This window comes from Marmota monax, unplaced genomic scaffold, assembly GCF_021218885.2.
Source record: "Marmota monax isolate L192 unplaced genomic scaffold, Marmota_monax_Labrador192_F-V1.1 WCK01_AAM20220418_F8-fsc00356, whole genome shotgun sequence".
NCBI classification, from domain to species: domain Eukaryota; kingdom Metazoa; phylum Chordata; class Mammalia; order Rodentia; family Sciuridae; genus Marmota; species Marmota monax.
Genome location: NW_026694682.1, coordinates 345,494 through 367,802, shown reverse-complemented (window position 1 = coordinate 367,802; position 22,309 = coordinate 345,494). Strand labels below are relative to the sequence as shown.

The 22,309-nt window shown below is 51.3% G+C and overlaps 1 protein-coding gene across 3 annotated transcripts in view; it reads right to left on the bottom strand.

The window, feature by feature from the left end:
- Tspan11 (tetraspanin 11) overlaps window positions 1–22,309 on the bottom strand; it is an 80,258-nt gene that overhangs the window by 17,880 nt on the left and 40,069 nt on the right. For all 3 annotated transcript variants that reach the window (XM_058572354.1, XM_046423390.2, XM_046423389.2), the window contains exon 3: window positions 13,483–13,674. In XM_058572354.1, the coding sequence (XP_058428337.1) occupies window positions 13,483–13,674 (192 nt within the window). The remainder of the gene's footprint in view (window positions 1–13,482; window positions 13,675–22,309) is intronic.

Here is a 22,309-nt window from a genome sequence, read left to right as displayed (position 1 = left end):
CCAGCTTCCCTTTCCTCTCCAGTGGATAATGGCTCTATGGCCTGTCCTGCCCACCCTGAGTGTTGGGAGGACTACAGGAGGGGAAATGCGCTTCGTGATGCTCTTCCCTCCTTCTTCCTTCCCAGGGCTCACAGCCCAAAAGCGTGAGGTAAACAATGCTTGTGAGCCAGAGGCAGCACGGTCATCCCAGGCCATGTGTGGAGCTGCCCATCCCGTCAGACAGTGTCGGAGTGTGGCTGCATCGTCACTCAGGGTCTTCCCTCTCCTCCACCTCATGTTCCTCAGGGCCCCTGGGTACTGGGTCCCTAAATTCTCTCTGATGTGGCTGTCCTACCTGCTGGTTCCAAGTGCCCTCCTCTCCCCTTGCCCTACCGTGGTTCTGAGGACAGCCCGGTCCTGTCACACAGGACCTGTGGGCCCTGAGGGCTGGCTACCTCCAGGCCTCCTGGTGCACACCTGTGTGCCCCCCGAGGTGGGAGGAAGGGGTGAAGGAGTGCCTGTAACTGTCGGGGAGAAGCCGCAGCTGCTGGCAGCAACGAGGGCAGCATCTGGCCTCCCGCCTTCCCTCCATCAGTGCTGTCGGCTGTAACTGGCACACGGGTGATCGTCCTGAAGATGTGGCCATGTCACGCTGCTCCCCTGGGGAAGCCACTGCTACAGTTGCTACTGAAGACAGGTGGGGAAGAGAGAGGAGGGAAAGGGAGAGACAGGGACGCACACTGCTCGAATTAATGGCAGGCTAGCTCCCCAGAGACTTGTCTGGGGCATCCCACGGACTAGTAATCGACAGGCCGACAGTGGGAAGGGAGGGGCATCAGTGCTGAGTGGAGTGAGGGCTCCAGAGTGTGAAGATGCCGTGGGAGGAAGGTGAGGGCCAGGCCTGGGGATCTGAGGGGAACGAAGCCAGGGTGCTTGGTGGGCATGCGCTCTGGCTCCAGGCAGCAGCTTCCGTGCAGATTGGCTGCAGGTGTGTGACTCACCTGGGCGGGGGAGGCCCTGAGTCACAGCTCCCTGTGTGACAGCTCCCAGGAGGCAAAGGGTGGTACTCATTGAGATCCTCCGGCTCCAGGGTCCTGGCAGCCCTGCCTGTGGCTGGCTGAGGTCCCCTGGTAATGAGGCTAGGTCGCTGAGGTTTTTGCCTTGTGTGTCCATGGGTTCTCACAAACACCTCACCTCTGCCCTTCCACTGAAGGGTGGCAGTCCTTCCAGACATGTCTAGTGGACTTATCTCAGGACTCCTAACTGCTGTCTGGGCAAATCTGAGAAGCATTCCTGGTGTCCCTGAGTACAGTTCCCTTCCATACAGGCCACACTGTCCAGCCTTGGAGGATTTGACCTCCCTGGTCCCCCTGCCTGGAATTCCAGTGCCCGCTGTCCTTCAATGCCCCAGCTAGGTCCACTAAGCCATCCCTGGTGGGCAGTGCCAAGCCCCTGCCAATGCTCGCAGAGGTCCATCTGCCTGCTTCCTGCCCAATGAGCACTTTCTGCTTGCTCCTTCCCTCTGAACTGGGAGTCCCTGCCTGCCTGCCACACTGCTCCCTGGGTTGGCCTTCCCTGGTAGAACCACACAATTGTACCCACTGCTTGGTCTCGGTTGATTTGGCTGCAGGTATCAACCTCTGATGGCAGCTTCTGGGAAATGGGGCCACTCCCTAGATTCTTCTGGCTCCTCCACAGTGGCTGGAATGGTCTTGGGTCTAGACATCTGCTTGGGAAACACCCCCTGGTTTAGATGGAGGGGTATGTTGCTTACAAAGTATGCCTCTGAGACAACAGGAGCTGGACAGAACCCACCAGAACAGCCTGGCATGATTTTCCTCCTGGAGGCCATTCAGCAATGTCTGGAGACATTATTTTGTGGTCACATCTGGGAGAAGGCAGTACTACTGGCACATTAAAAGTAGAGGCCAAGATGCTGTTGACCATCCAGTCACGCACGGGGCACTTCCCACAATACAGAATTATTTGATCGAAAAGGTCAGTAGGGTCGAGGTTGAGAAAACCTGAGCTAGATATTTGCCTTTTAATTCTAAGGCTGATGCTGGGATCTGATTTGCATAAGTGTCTCTGTGCACTTTGGGAGGCACAAAAAGAAGATCTTGGAAATGTTCCCTAACTTCTGAGAAACTGAGAACTGAACACAGAATCAATCCTCCTGCCTGGGAGGGCAGGAAGTTGCTCACCTTGACCTAAGCAAGGGCCAGGAAAGTCTAAACTGCTTCAGCTCACATCCCCAGAGGATCTGGAGGCTGGAGAGGGAGTTTCATGGGGCTAGGGACATTCCTCACACTGCTGAATGGTTCCCGGGGGAGAGTCTTGTTTTCTGAAATAGTTGTAGATCTCCCCAGTTGCTTTTAGTGAGCAGAGAAGGGATGTGCTGCCATTAAAGTTTGTAGAAGAGATTAACTCTAGGAAGCCTGGTTCTGGAGTCACTTATTGTCTTCTTTTACATTTGGTTTGGTATTGGTTTTTGAATTATTAAACAAAAACCAATAAGGAACTCTCAGCTAATTTGTCATTTGTGTGAGTTCTATTTAAACGCAATTTAGTGTTTAACTTTTGCTGTCCTGCTTTCCTAGCTAGCCATGCCAGGGAGAGCCCACTGTTCTCTTGAGGGGGCACCCAGAATTGTTGGCATATGGCTTAGGAGGTGTGTTGGCCATGCACGCGTAGGCACCAACAGAGGGCATGCAGTTTTACTTCAGTGGGAACAGTGGCGAGGCATTCCTTCCAGTAAAAGAAAGAAAAAATTAACCTCTCCTAGGCAGAATCAGTGCCTTATTCATCTGAGCAGCCCCTGAGTACCCCAGTGGGTGCTCTCCAGCAATCACAGCCAACACTTTTGAGCTCTCCCCAGGTGTCAGCCCATCTCCACAGTGCTCCACGCCATCTCCCTGCCACCCCGGAATGAGTACTAGTGTTACTCATCTCACTGCCACGTGAGCGTTAGTCTCAGGCTCATCTTATAGACAAGGACACGTGCTTGGAGGAGCTAAATAGCTTGTCTGAGGTCACACGGCAAGTCCATGGCTGAGTGAGGAAATGTAGGCAGGAGTTTTGGCACAGTCTCCTGGTGGCTGAGTGGTACTGTCCCCACTAAACAGCTGATGGGCACATGGATGAGCTCGTGTAGGGTGAATTCTGCATGTTGGGGGTGTGTGGCTCTGGTGGACATGGGGGTGGCAGCAGATGAAAGTGGGTGGGTAAAGGTGGAGACACAAAAGAGGAAGTCCAGGAAGCCCTCCCCAGGCCCAGAGCACCCCTCTCTGCCCCACGCTTAGTCCCCTGCCAGCTGCTCCGAGTGCCAGAGAGGTAGACCAAACGTGCTGCACATGGTCCTCCCCTGGCTGGGCTGCCCTCCTCCCTTCGAGCAATGTTGCAAGAAAGTCCTCCACCTGCCCCTCCTGGGCTCCCATGCCTCTCTCTGCCCCCTCTGCCCTTCCCAGCCAGCTCATCTTGGAAGCCAGTAACTGTGGGGACAAACCTGTGTGCACACAAAGCCTGGACCCCAGGGAAACTTCCAGTTCTGAGCTTTTGCTCTTGCTGTCCCACTGCCTGGAATCCCCTGCCTGACTCTTGTTCTGCTCATTGGCAGCGGAGTCTCTGACACTCAGCTGTGGCACCACCTCCACGCAGCCCGCCCTGAGCCGGAAGTTTCTGACCTGTGAGCTCCTTGCTGGTGTCCTGTTTCTGAACCTCCCCCTGAGTCCAGGATCTCACGGCTTGTCAGGCTCCTTGGGACTCTGTGGACTCGAGTCCTGCTTGCTCTCCTGATTCTGATCTGTACCCAGTCCCTGTGAACCCAGGGGCTATATCTGAACCTGTCACTTTGACCTCCAGCCCTATATCCAGCTCCACTTGGATTTGGGTGACTGGCCTGCTTCTGCTGACTCAGGGTGGCCCTGAACTTTCCGGAAGTGATTGATCACCTATGTCTAGATCTGGGGAAACTGGTAATGAGAATTTCAAAGAAAGGTCATGTAGCATCTGTCCCCATGGCCTCCTTAAGAAACATCCCATTTCAAAACATGCCACACTGGTCCCAAACCATAAAAGGAACCAGTGTATTAAGCCCAGAATGAGCCCCACACATTAATCCCTCCTGCTGCTTTATATATCAAAGTGGTTTTTTTTCATTAATTCTTTAATGGAACAGTTTGAACTAGAAGCAGAATTGAATACTTTCTAAAATTATAGGTCCAAAAGGAAACCAGGACAGTATAGCATTCTCTGGACCAAATCAGTACATTCTCTCAGAGGCTCTGCAGGAAATATGCAGAAATATTTCTCCTTGTGGCATTAAGGTGATTAATTAGGAATCTAATCTTTGGATGGACTTACATCACATGGGGGCAAGCTGAGCCCCGGGTAATTTCTGGGACAGATTTGCTGGGCATTAGACACAGGCCAGCTCAGCCTCAGCTGGTGCCATCTCTGTGGTTAAGTTTTAAGCACTTCATAAAATTGGAATTTCAGACTTTCTCCACTGGACAGATTTTGCCAAAAAGAAGGGAGCTTGGTGGAAATGTTCCTCTGTTGTCTCTCCCACCATTCTGCATGATCAGACAAAGAAATGGTGGTAAAGTTTCCTGCCAGGCCTCAACCTGACAAGTGAGGCTCCGTGTCCAGGTAGGCTTGGCTGGGGTGGAAGTACCGGCCTATTCTCATAACAGTGCAGAAGCACACAGAAGAATCCAGATAGGCCAAGGTTAAGTTGCAGGGAGAAGAGCCCATGAGGCTCCCAGCCGGCTGTGAGAGGATTACAGAAGCAGGCAGAGGGAGGGTCAGAGAGCTCAGAGCAGGCAAACAGGAAAAGATGGAGCCAGCTGTTTAAGCAGCAGTGACCTCGGGGCAAATTATTTTTCTGGCAATTAACCACAGGCTGGAGGCAGTCAGCTGTTTGTGCAGAAGACAGAGGATGTGGACTGGGAAGCCTCAAGCCATTCTTGGAACAAGATGTCGCAGTTGGAAAGATGAAGGTGACCTCTCCCCATCCTGGCACCAGCCCAGGACTCACAGGCTGTGCTGCAGGGCCACGGCCACACTGGATGTTGGGCCTCAGCCATTTCACCTGGGGCTGCTCTACACTGAAGAGGCGAGGTGTGCCCCGGACACTGGCTGATCCTGACACCCAGTTCTCCTAAGTTCTGCTGGAAGCAGAGATGTGGACCAGGGCTGGGCTGACGACAGCTCGGAGAGGGCAGGGCAGGGACTATCTGGGCCCTGGGGAGGCAGGAAGATTCCAGAGGTACAAGAAGTTGTAGCAATGGCCATCCAAGTCCAAGCCAAAATGTTGGGGGTCCATGAGGATCACACTGCATGCATGTGTTGGGGGTGGGAGATATGGAAGGAGAATATGGTTCCAGAAATACAAACCCCAGATAGATGTCCACTAGGTTTCAAGTGGGGGCTACTCAGAGTTCATCTGAATGGGCTGAGCAGGGTCCACAGTGGGTGGCAGGGCCTGGCTAGCTGACTGCTGGGGTGAGGACCAGGCTCTATATGGGGACACATGGCCTGGGGAACACAGAGGCTGCTGTTGCCCAGTGGACTTAGGCATGGGGGAGAAACTGATCCCTGGAAGGGCCTAGCTTTCCCAGTGGCTATCTTCTCACAGGCTGGTGGGGAGAAGGTACGGCTATGGAACAGAGGGCCTGACCAGAGGGCAGGGGCAGGGACCCCAGGAGAGGGTCCATAGCAGTGGCAATTCTAGGATGAGACTAACGACAGGAGGAAGGCTGAGGAGGAGAACTTCCAAACAAAATTGAGAGGCAGGAAACACCAGGCTCCAGGGAACAGGCAGCCGGGAGGTTAGGAAATGTCCTGGGCTTACGTCGGTCAGAGCTTCTGAGCAAGTCCAAGGATGAATTCAGACCACTTACAGGGCCTTTACCTTCCAGTACAGGCATCTTGTATTCCTCACTAGACTTCAGACAAGGACAGAGTCCCCGTCCCCTGTCCTCCCTCTGCTTCTCACCCTGCCAGTGCCCAGCAGAGCAGGTCAGGCTGGGAGAATGTGCTGGAAACGCTTGTTGAGGTCGATGGATCAGGCAGCCCCATCCGTGTCATATGGAGCATTACACAGGAGGGGAGGTGATGGAGGAAGTTAATCGACTGTAAAAACTGCCCATATAGAGAATGCTGCGGCAGGTGGCAATGACCAGGTGTATCCGCTGCAGCCCGAGGACACGGAACGGTGCTGGTCAGGGAGAAGAGATGACACAGAAGGTACCTTGGCCGGCGAGTCCTGGATCAGCTTGCTTCTGTGACAAGATGCTGTGTGACCAGCACAAACCATTCACCCTTTCTGGGTCTTCTACATAAAATTCAAGCTTAGATGGGAAGGATGTCTTGGTGCAGTATCTCCATCAGCCCTGAAGAGCCAGGACCAAGCATCCTCCCTCCTGCTTCCTGTCTGCTGTGCAGGGATGTCTAAGGAAACACCTGGGCTTCTCCCCAGTTCTTGTCTCACTGCTGTTCCTCTCTGTTGGTGAGCAGGCTTTCTGTTCTTACTTTGGAGTCGGGGAATGCCACATGCCCTCCTGTCTGCCCTGCGGTGGGCTTAATGGGGCACACAAGCTTGTCTCAACCGGTGGTGGAGAGGTGCCAAAGTTTTTGGCTGCAGAAGGAAAGTCACACCCTCTAATTAGCAGTAACAGTGATCCTTTGACCCCCATCTCTTTGGCTCCTGTGTCTTATATTTCAGACGATTCTAAGTGCCTCTAAAACCTGAGCGTGAACTAGGGCACTGAGTGTCAATTTGGGGCATAGACTCCTCAAAGCTAGGGCCAGGACCTGGCATACAAGGCGGGAATCCAGACACTGCCACCACTAATCTATTCCCCACCCAGGCTGGAGGGGGCTGGCAGCCCCAGGGTTTGCCATTGATGCACAGCAGACATGGGCAGAAGGTGTGGATCAGACATTCAGGAGGAAGGTGTGTCCTTCTCTCTCCTGGTGTCCCTGGCACAGGACAGGGATGCAGCCAACTCACACTCCCAGGTGAGGTGCAGTGGGGTGGGGATATGCAGTTCTTTAAATGACCACCTTGCACCTGTTGACCCCTTCCTTCTGTCGGCCCAGCAGAGTGGAATGGTCATGGGGCTCCAGACGGCCTCAACAGATGTTGATATGTCCGGATGGGGCATTGTGATGATAGAGTTCTCACCCCAGATCAATAACCTTGACCGCAGTTCACCTCCAGAACTTCCTTTGCAGGTATGTGCTTGTAGAGTATGATCGGTTCCAATGTCAGCAGATGAAACGTCACTGAGAAGAAGGGAGAATCTGCATGTGCACGCAGGCTGCCAATCATTTGCTGAAGGATGGCCGTCATTCAGATCGTCTTTCCTGGGGCTTCCCCTGCACACCAGCTCACTTGGCCAGTACGGGCCCTGACTGTGCCTAGGTAGGGGAGAGGGTCTGTCTTATGTCAGTTTCCAGAATCTGCCCAGGAAAGGAAACCAAATAATGGAAGGACAGTATAGAATCCCCAAATGTACTCTTGGATTTGGGATGCCCTCCTGACACAAACTTGTGTGTACGTGTGCACACGTGCACATGCGCGCACACACACATATACACACACAGAGTTTCTTTTTGACCCTCTTTTATTAGCCTTGTTCTGAGATTTGGCTGGGCTGGGGTGACAAGGAGCCCCGCTACAGGGATTATCCACCCACACATAACCGAGTCGACCTTTTCTAACTAGGCCAAACATCTCCTGTGGCTTCAGATCAGGAACGATTTCTGCCACACCTCCAGCATCCCAGAGCTTTGGACTGGATCAGGGGGCAGGCAGCCAGGAAACGGACCCCCAACCATCGCCTCCATGCTTCCTGTTTCATTCGGATAGAAACTGGGGTCCTGAGTGATGGACAGGCCTGTTCTCTGGGTGGGAGGCATTCAGGCAGAGCAGGTAGAGTCCACCTGGCATGGGCAGGGGTATGGGGGAGGCCCTGTAGGGAGCATTGCCACTCAACAGGCTGTGTAAGCCCCTGGCTGTGTGTCCCCAGGGAAGACTCTCTCTCTGGCCAAGGATGGGGTGGAGAGCCATCTCAAAGCATGCTTTCGCATGGCCCCCAAACTAAGCAAGGCCAATGCAAAGGAACTGGTGGAAAAGTCTTGCAAAGAGGAGGGGTCATGTTCCACTAAGGAGCTGTATGGATGTATCTCACATTGGAACCAATTTTAGCTCCAATTTCAGGCCTTTCCTGATGACCTCGACAGGCTGACTCTGTGGGTCTCTCTGCAGCCATCTTGAGGCCAGCATTTGAACTCTCCTTCCCAAAGAACCTGAAGAGAGGTCCTCTTATCCATTTCCCTTCCTCCACTGAAGAAACCTTGATGGATGTCTCATTCTGTTGGAAAAGAACTACAGATTTCCAAATCCCTGGTTGTAGGATCTGTCCCTTTGGGACTTAGGAACAGCTGACTCAAAGATCAAAGTGCCATCAAACAGAGTAGGCGATGACCACCCTGTGGCCAGATGGTGAGTGGAACAAGACAACCTAATGAGATTTTGGGTGGATGCAAACTCCCAGGGCACAGGGACCGGGCTCTCTCCAAACTTCATCTCATCACCAGCTTCTTTGGGGAGTGTGGCCTTGGCCAGGATGTGGGTATCCTGGGAGAAATGGCCCTAAGAATAACTCTGCCTATTTAGGTCTCTTCTCAAAGGAGGTTGGTCATGGTGATGGTGATGTAAATGTTAATTAGAGCTACCCTTTTATGATCTTTATATAATGTGGTGACTCGTTTCCTAAGACCTTAAAATGCTTTTTCATTATCCTCACACCTCATCCCATAGAAAGATGGAAATTCCAAGGTAGCAAGGACAGGCTGAGTGGCCTGCCTACCCAGGGTCCCAGAGAAACTTGGGTAAATAACAATAAAATCTGCTTTTGAGCCCCAGCCTGGATATCATTGCCCTGGATTGGAGACCTGACTCCCTGGCTCACCAAATCTTGGCATCCTGGATGGAAGCTTTGCCATTCTGGGTCCCCTCATTTTTAGAAATTGGTTTCTAGAACTTTTTACTTTTTCCTTCATCCCCTAAAAATATAAGAGCTCCTGATGAAGACCCAGTTCAGTCTGAGCCATCCATCTTGATCTTCACTGCACTGACGATATAAAAGTTTGCAGAACCCAGACTCTAAAAATAGCCTCCTCTTTTGATCTTGGTGGCATCGGTCCTGGTCATTGGCCTTAGGCTCAGATGGCCTGAATTATCTGTCCCTCTCGTGTAGTCTTAGCTAAAAATGAAGAGCTGGTGTGAATAATTTAAAGCCCATTCCCTTTCCCCTTCTGCAGATTTCCAATGCTAAGCCGATGGTTTCAGCACCCTCAGAGACGCACTATTCACATCCCTGATGAGCATCTCCTTCTTAGAAAGTGACTTTGATGGGCTGCAGTTGTCCTAGGATGAAGGGCTCAGCCTGGGACAGACAGTGTGCCTGCATGTGGGCTGGACAGCCCCTCCCTGTGAACTTGAGATGCTAGTCCTCCCCCTCCTCCCCTTCCAAGTTGGATGCCCATCATTCGGATGCCCAGTCTTTTCATCTTTCCCTTTTCTCTTTGGGGATCACTTTGTGTAGAGCCGGACGCCCTGCTTCTCCCTTTCAGTTTCCCTCAGCCTTCTACCGATTAAAGATTTCAAAAGGAGTTTGACGTGGGGGAGGAGATGAAACCAAGAAGGAGCCTCCAGGAACCACATTGCTTGGTCTAAACAGGAGCCTGGGTTCTAAGAAATTCTATTTGTGTTAGCCCACGAGTGGCCGACGGGGACTTTCTCTGTTTAAACAATCCAGAGCCCAATAATTCATTGCTGGGGATGGGGCCAGGATGTGGCTTACTCAGGACCTTCTGCTTGCCCCTTTGTCTGTCCTTGGACCAGCTGTGTCACTGCTTCTTTGGGGGTGGGGGATGGGAGGCAAAGCAGAGAAAGAAGGTTCTAGGCTGTGGGGTGTGCTGTTTATTAGCTTGTTGCCGGAGATGCCTGATCCCACTGTCCTATACAAATGCCTGTGTGTGTGTGTGTGTGTGTGTATGTGTGTATGCACATGTGTGTGTACACACACACACACACACACACTTATTCCTGGAGATTAATGTCCTATCTGAGGTGCAGATGGTAAAGATTTTCTTCCATTTGGAAGGCTCTCTCTTCATGTTCTTGATATTTCCTTTGCTGTAAAAAAAGCTTTTTAGTTTGATATCATCCCATTTATTGATTCTTGATTTTACTTCTTGCACTTTAGGAGTCTTGTTGAGGAAATTTGGTTCCTAAGCCAACATGATGGAGAGTTGGGCCTATATATTTCTTCTATTAGGCGCAGGGTCTCTGGATCTAATGCCTAGGTCTTTGATCCACTTTGAGTTGAGTTTTGTGCAGGGTGAGAGATAGGGACTTAATTTCATTTTGCTACATATGGGTTTCCAGTTTTCCCAGCACCATTTGTTGAAGAGGCTATCTTTTCTCCGATGAATGTTCATGGCATCTTGGTCTAGGATGAGATGACTGTATTTATGTGGGTTTGTCACTGTGTCTTCTATCTTGTTCTTGACCTCAGTTTCAAGCTGTTGCTTCCTCATATGGATGTTCAGTGACACTGAGCCAGAGAGGTCATCCGTGCTGGGTGAGGTGTGCATGGACACAGGCATATCTCTTCAGAAGAAGCAGAACTAAGAAGGAAGTATCTCAAGCCAGATTGTCCAACAGCCACTGTGCCCCAGTCCTGCCTCAAGCCACAGAGGGATGGCATAGTTCTCTCCATTTTTCAACCCTTGAGTTCAGAAGGTGAGCTAAGGACAAACATAGGCCCTGACCTTCCTCTACGTCTCATCTTTCCTGCACTGCCCTGGGCACAGAGCTTGGTGCCCTCTGAACAGTCCATGCAGACCAAGGGATAGGCTGTGCCCAGGGAGGCTGGAGACAACTTTCATCATGGGTCAGCCAGGATGGCTGGACAGATGGTGGACTGTGTAAGAACTGAGCGAGGAGGGAGGGGCCATGAAGGTGTGGGGAGCAGGGCAAGGGCAGGAGCTGAGCCCTCGGCTGTCCTGACCTCTGAGACTGCCCAAGGAAAGGGCTATTATGATGAGCCTTCTCACAAAAGCCAGTAGTTTGGAGTAGGCCCTGGTAGTGCCTGGGCAAGCTCACCCTGCAGGGTCCTGCAGCCTGGAATCTCTGGGTGGGTGTTGGACTCCATGGCCCTCCACACGGAGCCAGCTGTGACCCTGGTGTGCTGTTACCTCCTCACTCTAATGGAGGCAAGGAAGCCTATGGATATTCAGGTGTCCAGGTCCTACTGCCAGGCTTCTGGTCTCCCCCTACCTCTGGGGCTGGGCCCTGTCCCAAGTTCTCCTCTGTATCCAACCAGATCTCTGGGTGCCCCAGATCTGCACTGCCCTCCACAGGATGGGGAGCGCCGTGTGCTGACATTTACATCCTCCCCACTCAGCTCCCGTGCCTCCATCTTCCATCGGTATCCCCAGGGCAAGTGCATGCTTGGAGGGGATTCTGAAGACTGGGTTTTTAGTCCAGCTCTGCATCTCTGAGCCTCGTCTCCTCATCTGTAAAGTGGGGTGAAAATACCTCTGGAGGCCAGGAGGTGTGGTAGGTCACATGGTCTTGGGAGATGGACAGCACGCCCCTCACTGGCAGCATGTGTTGTCAATTTAAATGCTTGGTATTTTCTCCCACTGCCTACACCGTTTTATGTATATAAGGGCTTTGAGCATCTGCGGATTCCATGGGGGTCCTGGAAACATCCCCCACCAATACCAAAGGACAACTGTACTCACTCCAGGCCACGTGAGGGAGACCCAGGCTGGCTCAAAGCACCCTGTCTCCACTGCTGAAAGGACCTCAAAACCCACATCTTGGAGGCCGGTGTACTGTAGGGTTTCACCCCCTACAGCACTTCACTGTGCACCTGCCAGCACCCTGGCTCTGGGCTATTCCTCAGAATAAAATGAAGGAATTCTTCAAAACAGGGGTGAGCCATCCAGCTGGGTGTGCATGCAGCAGCTTTTATATCCAGGGCGAGAAACTAGGTCGCTGCTGGTGAGAGAGGCTGCAGGCCCACCCTCAGGCTCCCGGGTAGCACCCCTCCCCTGCTGACTCCCCGGAACCATGTGCAAGACAGAGTTGCAAAGTCCACAGTGGACTCTGGGTAGCAGGCGTGGGGACCGCAAGGGCCCTCTAGGCCCCTTCCTGAGGCCTTGTTTCTCTTTGAGACCTGGGCCAGTTCCTTGCTCATTCGGACTGTTTTTCAGCCTCCTTGTCCTTTCCTCCTCTGCACATTGGTCTTGGCCCCAGAAGGAGCTGTAGGGTGAGGAGGATCCCCGACCAGAGATCCTCCTGGGCCACAGGAGCCAGCCACTGCCAAGCAGTTCAAGGGTGCCAAGGAGCTGGGTCCGCCCGAGTCCTGAGTTGGACTCCAGGCCTCTGGCTCTCCTGCAAGTTCCCCACCTGGCCCTTTTTCCTGACTCTGAGCAGGTGTGGATATTCTTCCCAGCTTCCCAGGAGAAGTGTGTCAAGGAGCCCACAGAGCCTATAAACAGTAGCCATGAAGCACCCCAGCCACACAACCAAATTAATTAGACCTGATTGAGCTCATGGATGGAGAACATGTAAAACAACATCACAGGGATGTAACCGGAAAATCCAGAAACTTTACAGGACAAACGACCTCATTCCTTCAACCCATAGATTGAGAGAGACAGAGATTGAAATTGATGGTGGAGCCCAGAGACGGAAAGAGACTTAGGAAGCAAATCAACCAGTTTTAACACATGGACCTAGTTTAGATGTGACTCAAACTTAAAAAGAAAGAAAAGATTCCCGGTCAGTTGGGGTAATCTGAAACCGTCTAGTTATTTCATGATATTGAAGAATGAATTGTTTTAAGATATGATAACAGTAATATTGTTATGCCTCCTAAAAAAAATAAGGATCCTTAAGTTTGAGATTAAATATGTGCAGATGACATGATGGGGTGCCTTCAAAATGCCACCGGGGCAGAGGAGAGGGCAGTCATGGTGCACGGGAGAGGAGGTCAGCTAGTGAGGACAATTGGTGACCCGGTGAGGATCATGGAGTTCTATGAGCATACTCCTTATCTTTCCAAAGGAGGAGGAGGAAAAAGAGGGAAGAGGGAGAGGAAGGGAAGGAGAAGGGGAAATAGAGGAGGAGAAAAGGGAAAGAAGGAGAAAGAGAAGAGGAAGGGGAAGAGGAGGAGGAAGAAGAGGAAGCGGGAAAGGGAGGGGGGAGGAGGAGGGGAAAGGGGAGCAGACGCAGAAGGCCGCAGCACGGCTGCCACGGGGGTCCTAGGACCCAGGCGAACGTGGCGACCCGGACCCTGGAGGGCCTCCCTGTCCCTGGTCCTTCCGGCCCCAGCACCTTTCTCATCCAGGGCTGAGGCCACTGTCACAGGGGGCGGTGGCAGCGCAGGACCTGTCCCCAGCCCAGGCACTCACCGTGGACAGGCAGCTCTTCTGCTCCCGGATGATGGCGCCGAAGCCCAGGAAGCCGGTCACCACGACCAGGGCGCCCGCGAAGATGAGGATGTAGGCGGAGGTGGCGAAGGTGCTGGAGGCCAGGACGCTGAGGTAGCCGCTCTTCTCCACCAGGGTCCACACGCCCACGGCCATGACCGCCGCCCCGCCCACCTGCGGGGGACTCGGGTGAGAGCGGGTGGTGGCAGGGTCCCCGGGGGGCAGGAGGCCATGAATCCAGTGCCCACCACATACCCACTGCATAATAAAATATGAATATGATGTTCATATTATATGATCTTAAACTGATAATAGATTCCTGTGACCTTTTATGTTAATATAAAGTCATACTGTAGCATCTAAATTAATAATAGCCCTACTGTGACCTTTAAACTAAATAATATACATACCGGGGCATCTAAAACAAATGGAATCATTGTCCCGATGCCTATAATACTAGTATGACATCAAGAGTGGAGCATCTAAAACATATAATATGCTTTGAAGGCACCATCTTACTTAGCCTCCAAAGAGCCTGAGAGGATAGTTTGGGTGCCAGGTTTTATAGATAGGGAATGGAGGGTAGAGAGATTAGAGACTTGCGGGGTGTAGAGGCAGATTCTGAATCCCAGTGTGACCCCCAATTCCATGCTTCTTAGTCTGATGCAGATTTTGCTCCTATCATGAGGCAGGAGAACTGTGGGAAGGATCAGAAAGTCCCAGAGCTGCTCCTCCCCACCACTCCCACCCTGAGCTTTCTTCCCCTCATGGTGTGCCTCTGCTCTTGTCCACATGTCCCCTTGGGGCACTTATAAACATTGCCTTCCAGTTCAGTTCCTACAGCTGGGCCACTTGTCCCTAAAGAAACAGGACCACAGAGGAAAGGCAAATGGCCTGGGGTCACCTCTAGGTAGGGGCAGAGCCAGGATGAGCACACAGCCAGGGCCTGCCCACTCCATCACACCGCCTCCAGCCTGGGAAGGCCATCATGCTCCACGCACTCCTCTCAGGAGGACGGAGGAGGAGAGATTTCTTTGCAACTGTCCCATTTCCTTTTGGTCTCGAGAAGGGGGTAGGGAAAGGACACTGCCAATGTGGAGGTCTGGGAGTTGCCTCCTCAGAAGGAGCACCTGGGAATACCGCTGGGGCGGCTCAACTTGCCTGATTAAAGAGGCTGAATAACCAGTTCTGTGTCACAGCCAGCAGAGCAGATGGGTGTGCATTTGCACACACACGTGTACAGGCATGAGTGTTCTCAGGTGCCAGATGTGGCATTTTAGGGTGTTGGTCCAGGACCCCTGAGATCTCTGGTTATCTCTACCATCTGTTCCTGGGAAGGTGGACTCCTCCTTGGGCTCCCTGTCCTCTATCTAAGGATGAGTCCGTTTCCTCTGATGAGGAGTGGTTCTTCCTCAAGGGGTCCTGGGTGTGGAAAGAAATGGCTTTCTCCCTGCTCCGTCCACTCCTCAGTACCTATCCCTGTGTAGGGTTCCCCAGGTGCCCAGAGTGACTCTCTGTACCCCCCCCCCCCCATCATTTCCCCACTCTCTGTTCTGGATGGCCACAGACCTCAGCTGAGTGGTCTAGGCACCTACGCAGCTCAATTTTCACAGCTCTGCCATTTTCTCTCCTGAGCATCCCAGTTGCTCTGTGAGGATGAGGAAGGGTATATTATCTCTGTTGTGCAGATGAAGAAACTGAGGCTTGCCAATAATAAGAACATTCCAGGATAGCACCATTAGGGAGCAGTTCAGAATTGAAATCTAAAGCCAAGTCTTCCGAGGGCAAATTCAGGACTTTGTCCTGGGATCCTGTGGAGTGGGCGGGCCTGTTCTTACACTTGTGCTTTTTAAATAGATGCAATTTCTTCCAAGTGCCATTTAATCTCCTTGGCACCTTCACCAGGTAAGAGAACTTGGTGGAAGGACATTATACAAGGGCTGCAGCTATACGACTCCATTTCTTCCATTCTATGATGCACATTTTTTTTCTCTCTAAAATTGGGATGCATCTTATGATTTATGGTATCTTACAATTATACTTGGCAGCACTTTTTCTTAGTGGTTCAAAAAACAATGGTGCATCTTACAATTGTTGACATCCTAGAGTCAATGAAATCCTGGGATTACGATGGGATTTTTAAATTTGTTGTGGGTGTGGGTTATCTTGGTCCACACAATCTCCATGACAAGAGAAGGATTTTCTGAGTCTGGGTCAATGGACTTGAACAATGGATGAGAATGACCAATGGAAAGTCCCATTGGTTAACCTCCATGACTAAAATATCCCACATATAATGCCTTTGGTCACCTAGAGCATATCTGGAAGGCTTGGGTGAAGCTGTCAACTTTGTATAATTTGCGACCTAAAGAGAGTTCCTTAACCTCTCTGGTCCACAGTTTCTTCATCTCTCAAATGAGGGAGTTATATTAATTAGATCAGTGGTTCACAATCTATAACCACTAAGGACCCCTTTGATTGCTTTTTCCCAAGGACATTATGTTTTGAGGGCTTTTGCCTACCAAACATAGTGCATTAATTAAGCAATAATTCATTTCTCATTTTTTATTAATCAAAGGCATATCATAGTGCCAGGAAGAGATTCTGAACAGCATGAGATAGTCAACATGACCATGCTGAGTTGATCTCACTCCAGCAGAAAAGATGAGAAACATGGCTCTTAATGGGTACAGTCCCTTTATAGATATATATACATTATCCATTTCCCATTAATCTAGTTAACCCCATCTCTTCCAAACCAGAGTGTGGGCTGAGCATCTGAATCTGGGACCACCAAAAGGGTATGCTTTGGATGGCCTGGGACAATTAATGTATTGGGGTACATGGAACCCACTGTGAATCTGTGGATCCTTTGTCTAGAGAAAGGATCATTTACATAGAACAATTCTCAGATTTTCAGATTCATGTCTGTAGTCCATTCTTGTACCACATAATGAGCCCTGGCCTAGATGGTCTCCTTCTCTATGTTCTCCTATTCCTGGCTGCACAATCACCTGGAGAGCTGTGAAAAACCAAGGCCACGACCTGGGCCAATCAGTCCCCCCAAGAGGGGGACCCAGGCATGAATACTTTATAAAGTTTCCAGTGGTCCCCTTAAGAACTGCCACCTAGTTTTCATAATTAATAGGGGACCTAGGTGTTCCTTGCATTTCTTCCCAGAAGGTGGCGCTGTGCTGGGTCTCACAGAACACACCAGGCTCCCTGGTCATGTTGGGGACTTGATATCTCGAGGCTCTGGACCCCTGGGCTGGGAGCATTTGCCTGGAATGCTGTTGGTATTTATTTGGGATTTAATGCTATCCTTTCCCTCCATCTTTGGGTATGATGTGTGATAATGAGGAGCAGGATTTTCCACCAACAAAACAAAGCCTGGGCTCCCAGGAGGAGAGGTGGGGGCCAGGAGAGATGCAGCCCCAGGAGAGGAGCACAGTTGGTTCCATTTGTGGAGCTCTGCCCTTTATCAGAGCACTTCAGAATTTGCAAAGCAGGCTGAACCCCCAGGCCTACCAGGTGACAGCTGGGTCCCCAGCCACGGGGCAGAGTCTGGGAGGCATCTGGAGGGACAGGCTACCCTGATCAAGGCCTAGAAAACAGCATGTAATTCTTTTGTCCAGAGGAAATCAGGACATGAGTCTGAGTCCACGGGGCCTCCTCCCCTCCCCGGAGTGCTTCATCTGTGGCTTCTGAAGGGAAAACAACGTGTGATTAGCCACAGGGAGCGGAAGGGTTTCAGGTCCTTTGGGGGAATCTCCTGCTTGGGACTTGGCCAGCTCTTCAGAAAGACACCTTTCCTCTGGACAGAAGTAAAATTGCTAAATGTTGGAATGGGTCCCCAGAGGGTGTCACAGAGGGTAGAAGTTAGCAGGCCTGCATCTAGTTCTGCTGTGGCCCCACGAGCCATGTCATACCTGGCCTGTCTAAACCTCCATTTCTTCATCTGTAAGTCAGGGCACTGGATAAAGATATCTCTGTGGTTCCTTTCATGTGGGCAAAATTTCCCTGTTAGTACTAGGGGGACAACCTTCTGCCAGTACGCCTCCAGCAAGATGCTCGGACCAGTGGCTCATGGCTGTCACTCAGCCATCTGGAAACTGTCTAAGTCAGTGGAAGAGGTACCCAGAGGAGAACCGCTAGGCTCGGGGAACTCAGTGAACAGTTTCAATAGCCATTTACATAGAGTTGATTCAACAGTGTTTGGCTCCTTAAGGAAACTGGGCTGGTTTTCTGTGGAGTATTAGGTGCCTTTTAGAAAGCCATGGCCTTATGGCCAATGAGTGACCCAGAAAACCTCCAGTGCTGGGTGTGGCTGCACCAGCCTGCAATTCCAGCTACTCAGGAGTCTGAGGTGGGGATATGGCAGCCTGGGCAATTTAGCAAGACCATCTTAAAATAAAATAAAAAGGGCTGGGTTGAGTTCCTCTATGGTAGAGCACTTCTAGGTTCAATTCTCAGTACCAAGAAAAAAAAATCCAAAAAAACCCTGCAGAGGGCAAAGCTGGACCATGAGGACACAGCACACAGCAAGCCAGGAGGGGCAGAGCAGGTCACTCATGCTGTGTAATTTTAGGAACTGCCTGTTCACAGAAAAAAAAAATATTGCCAAAATGTCCTCATGTCACCACGGGGCCTGGGATTAACCACGCATATGCCTGGGACTGTTAGAACAAAGCAGGCAGACCTGAAGGAAGCAGGCAGAGGATACAAAAGCAATTGTAGGATTTTTCATTGTTGGGTGACAGTAGGGCTTCTGTGCTGGGGGAAGGACAGGGACAGAGCAGGGGCCAGGACCATGGGGCTCCCAGTCAGGGAGGAACCCTGGGCTGGAGGGTTCTCTGCCTTTAGTGCCAGCAGCCCATGGTGGTGGTGGCAGAAAATCACAGGGTGACAAGGGCAGTTCACTTTTTGGCTGGCTTCCTACTCTGTGCTGAGCACCATGCTGGTCTAGAAAGGTCTGGGGCTGGATAGAAAAGGTTCATCTATTAGGAGCACACTTGTCACCTATGCTCCTTCCCTGGGCTGTCTCACCAATGGCACCTACCTACCCACCCCAGACCAGACCCTTCAGGGTCATCAACGTCTCTTCCCTCCTCAGTGACAGACACATGGGATCCCCATCTGCTCCCAGACTCACCCTGCTTCTCCTCACCACATTGCCCAGGGTGGCCCCCCACCGTGGGGTCAGCCCTCAGCTCCTGGTCCACTCCATGCTGAGCTGCTGCGGCAACCCTGCTGAGAAATCTCCACTGGCTCCCCACACCCAGAGCACCAAGCCCACACTCTCTGGCCTGGCCCCAAGGCTCCAAAAGGTCTGTCCTGACCTGGTTTTGGGCTTTATCTGCTGCTACTTTCCTTTCTCCATACCTGGGTTTTAATCAAGATGACCTACACAGTTGCTTTTCTTGAACATACCATAGATGCCCACTAACTAAGGCCATGCCCACAGAGTGAATGGTTGAGAGGGAGAACTTGGCAAAGGGCTGGTGGCTGAGGTCGAGTTCCTCAGTTTACTGACTCTGTGAGTCTGGACAAATTCACGCAGCCTCGGCGGGCCTCAGGCTTCTCCTCTCTTGTTCTTCTCCACCCTTCTCCATTGTTCTCTCTGCCCTTTTACTTCCTCTGCTGAACGCCTCTACATCTTTCTAGGCCCTTTCAAGTGTGACACCTGCACTTCAATGACACTTTGATCACTCCTTCTAAGCACACCTCACTCTCCTCAAGTCCAGCATGGCCTGGTATGTAGGAGCCCCCACAGTGGGCCTGAGACTTTCGTTTGGGACTTGGGTGGAGGGCTTTGGAAATAACATCTGCTCCCCACACCTGCCTGTCTGCTGAATTCCTGGGTGGAAAGGGAGCATTTCTTGTCCTTACTTTAGAGAAATTTTAATTTTTAGAGGGACAGTGCATTCCCAGAAATGATTGGTCTTTTCTCCAGGTCATTAGGAAGCCCCCTGGAAAGGCCCGAGCTGGCACCCGGGAGGTCTTCCTGTCACAGTTCATTATTCTCTCTCTTTCAGCCAACATCCATCATGCACCGACTGTGGCAATGCAGGCTCTGGTGCTGTGGTGGGTCCCAGGCCTGCCCCAGCCCCTGCCCTCATGTCACTTACTGGGTTGATGCTGCCACTTACTAGCTAGAGAAACCCTGGCTCCACATTGGTGCAGAAATCACCAGGCTGATTCTCTTGCAAAGGAGAAAGTGAATGGGTCAATTTTGGGGGGTGACATAACCTAGGGGCTCAGGGAGAGGACTGGGAGGCTGGATGTGAGCCAAGCCTGGCTCATTCCCACCAGAGTTCCTTTTAAAGAGTGGTTCCCCATTTCCCAATCTGCAAAGGTAGCTGAACTCCAGGCTGCAGTCGTGACAGCACATCCCTGCAGCCAATGCACACTTTTGGGGTCAATAGCACCCCCATCCCACACCTGAGCCTGTGTGCTCTCTAGGAGGACACGAGGCAGTTGGCATCATGTGCTGCTATTCACCCTGTTAATGGGCATCTCCTCTCTGAGTGCCAGAGAAGCATCTCCTCAGCTCCATCCCATGCTCCTGCTGGCTTCGCACCTGTTCTGCATGAGCAGATCTTTACGGTGTCATGCTAAGGGTCATTTTCCACGGGGAGGCCTTCTTTTCATGGCTCTTTGGTTTGAAAGAGCCTTTGATAAAAACAATTCAGAATACTCCTTCCTCCTGCTCTCATTCCCAATCTCTTCTGCACTTAAAACAAGACCAAAATTTCATGGGACATGCTGAGCCTGAGAGCTGGGAGGGCGGGGAAGGTCACCTGTGCATCTTTTGAACCCAACTCAGAACTCAGAAGAAACCTTGCTTGGAGCTGCCCCTGCCCCACATCCAGCAAATTCTTCTGTCCTCCATGATAAGTCCACGTCTTGTACTTGTCTCTATAGTTACAAGCATTGCAGTCTATTTCTTTTATTTGCTACCTCCTGTGTTTCCCCTTTTAGCCTCTTGATTAAGCCTCATTCATCTTAGTATCCCCAGGAGAGTGCCCCATGTGGGAGATGTCCGTGACTCCACAGGGAGGGAAGGAGGAGGAAGCAAAGAAGGGAGGGAGGGAGGAAAATGCCTGAGTCCATCTCTTTTATATTCTAGATGGAGAAACTAAGGCCCAGAGAGTAGTGACATCTCCAAGGTCACAGTAGCTAGTCAGTGGAAGAGTAGGGCAAGAATTCAAGAACCTTGATGTTATATTTCGTGCTCATTTTATCAAATGAGCCACTGACCAGACAGAGCTACACACAAGAAGCACGCCATTGGCATTAGGGTCAGGGGACAGCCAAGCCCATGTCCTGTGCTGCAGGACTGTTAGCACAGGCTTCATCCTGACAGGCATCACTGCCACAGCCCTGCACAGACAAAACCTGCACCCACCTCAGCTGACCCCTGAGGCCATGTTCAATGGGGGATGGCACAGGAAGTGAAGGGCTTTCCAGCCTCAGCTTTCAATCAAGCAGAGGCTTTTCCCTCCTGGACTCTCCCTGTATCCGGAGGTGATGCCCTCAAGCCCTTCCCACTGCTCTGGCCAGGATTCAAGTCCTCCATCTTTTCCACCACCTGTTTTAGCTTCACATCTCCTTGAAGGGGCCCCCGGGACTCCCATGTGAAGTGCCAAGCTCAGCCGTCGCTCAGGGCAGGACCGGGCTTCAAGGCAGAGGCAGCCTCCCCAGTCTCTCCCCGTAGCCTGGCAGAGCTCCTGGGAGGCTGGGAAAGTTTTGATTATTAACACAGCCAAGCAGCTAATTAAAATAATAAATTAGAGAACAACATTGCAGAGGTGATGGGAGCTATAGGGAGTTGTGTAGGAAAAAGGAGAGGAAGAAAATCGTTTCCCAGGCAGCCATGTAGGAAAGCCTGGGTAATTGGCTTTTTAGGGTCATGAAGGAAGCAGGAAAGTAGTGACATTTTTGGTTCCTGATCCAAAGGGGCTTCAGGGATGGGGTAAAAGGAAGAGCTGTCACCCAAGTCCTGACCAGGTTGGGTGGAGGGGGGACTGTTCTGGGCTTTCTGAACTTTGGAATGTGACCCATTAGGGTTGTGAAATAAATATAACGTGCACCTAATAGTAATCATGAAAAGACCAGAGAAAATCTCAGAGTCCTTCACACACTGTGAGGGGGAAGTTTAGTTCTGTGAATGAAGCTTTGCATTAGCATTTCTTATGCTTCCTTGTGTCTCTTGATGCTGGAAGTCTTAGAGACAGTTCTATGGATGGAGAAAGCTGTTGAAGAGACGAGGCATCTTATCACAACAGTCAGCATAACAGCTAAGCACTGAGCATGTGCTTAATGTTTTCCTGAATTTGAAACCCTGATTCTTACAAGTATCGCCTTTCTTATTTCATGCATGAAAAAAGTGAGGCCCAGTGAGATTAAGTTGTTTGCCCGATGTCTCAGTCTGTCTGCCTGGGCTGTCATAACAAAATGCTGTAGACTGGGTGGGTTAGACAACAGAACTTGATGTCACAGTTTGAAGGCTGGAAGTTCAAGAACAGGGTCCCATTGATTGAGTTCCTGGTCCCTTCCTGGCTTGATGGCAGTGCCTTCTTGCCCTGTCCTCATTTAGTGTTTGCATTTGGAGCTCTGCTCCTTAAAGGGCCACCATCCCTATTGGATTAAGACCCTCCCATTATGACCTAAAAGCCTCATTTCCAAAAATGGTCACATTGGGTATTAGGGCTTTAGCATATGGATTTGGAGAAGACCTAATCCAATTCTTTACACTGAAAATCCCATGGCAAGTAAATAATGCAATCTGAATTTGATCCCGCACTAG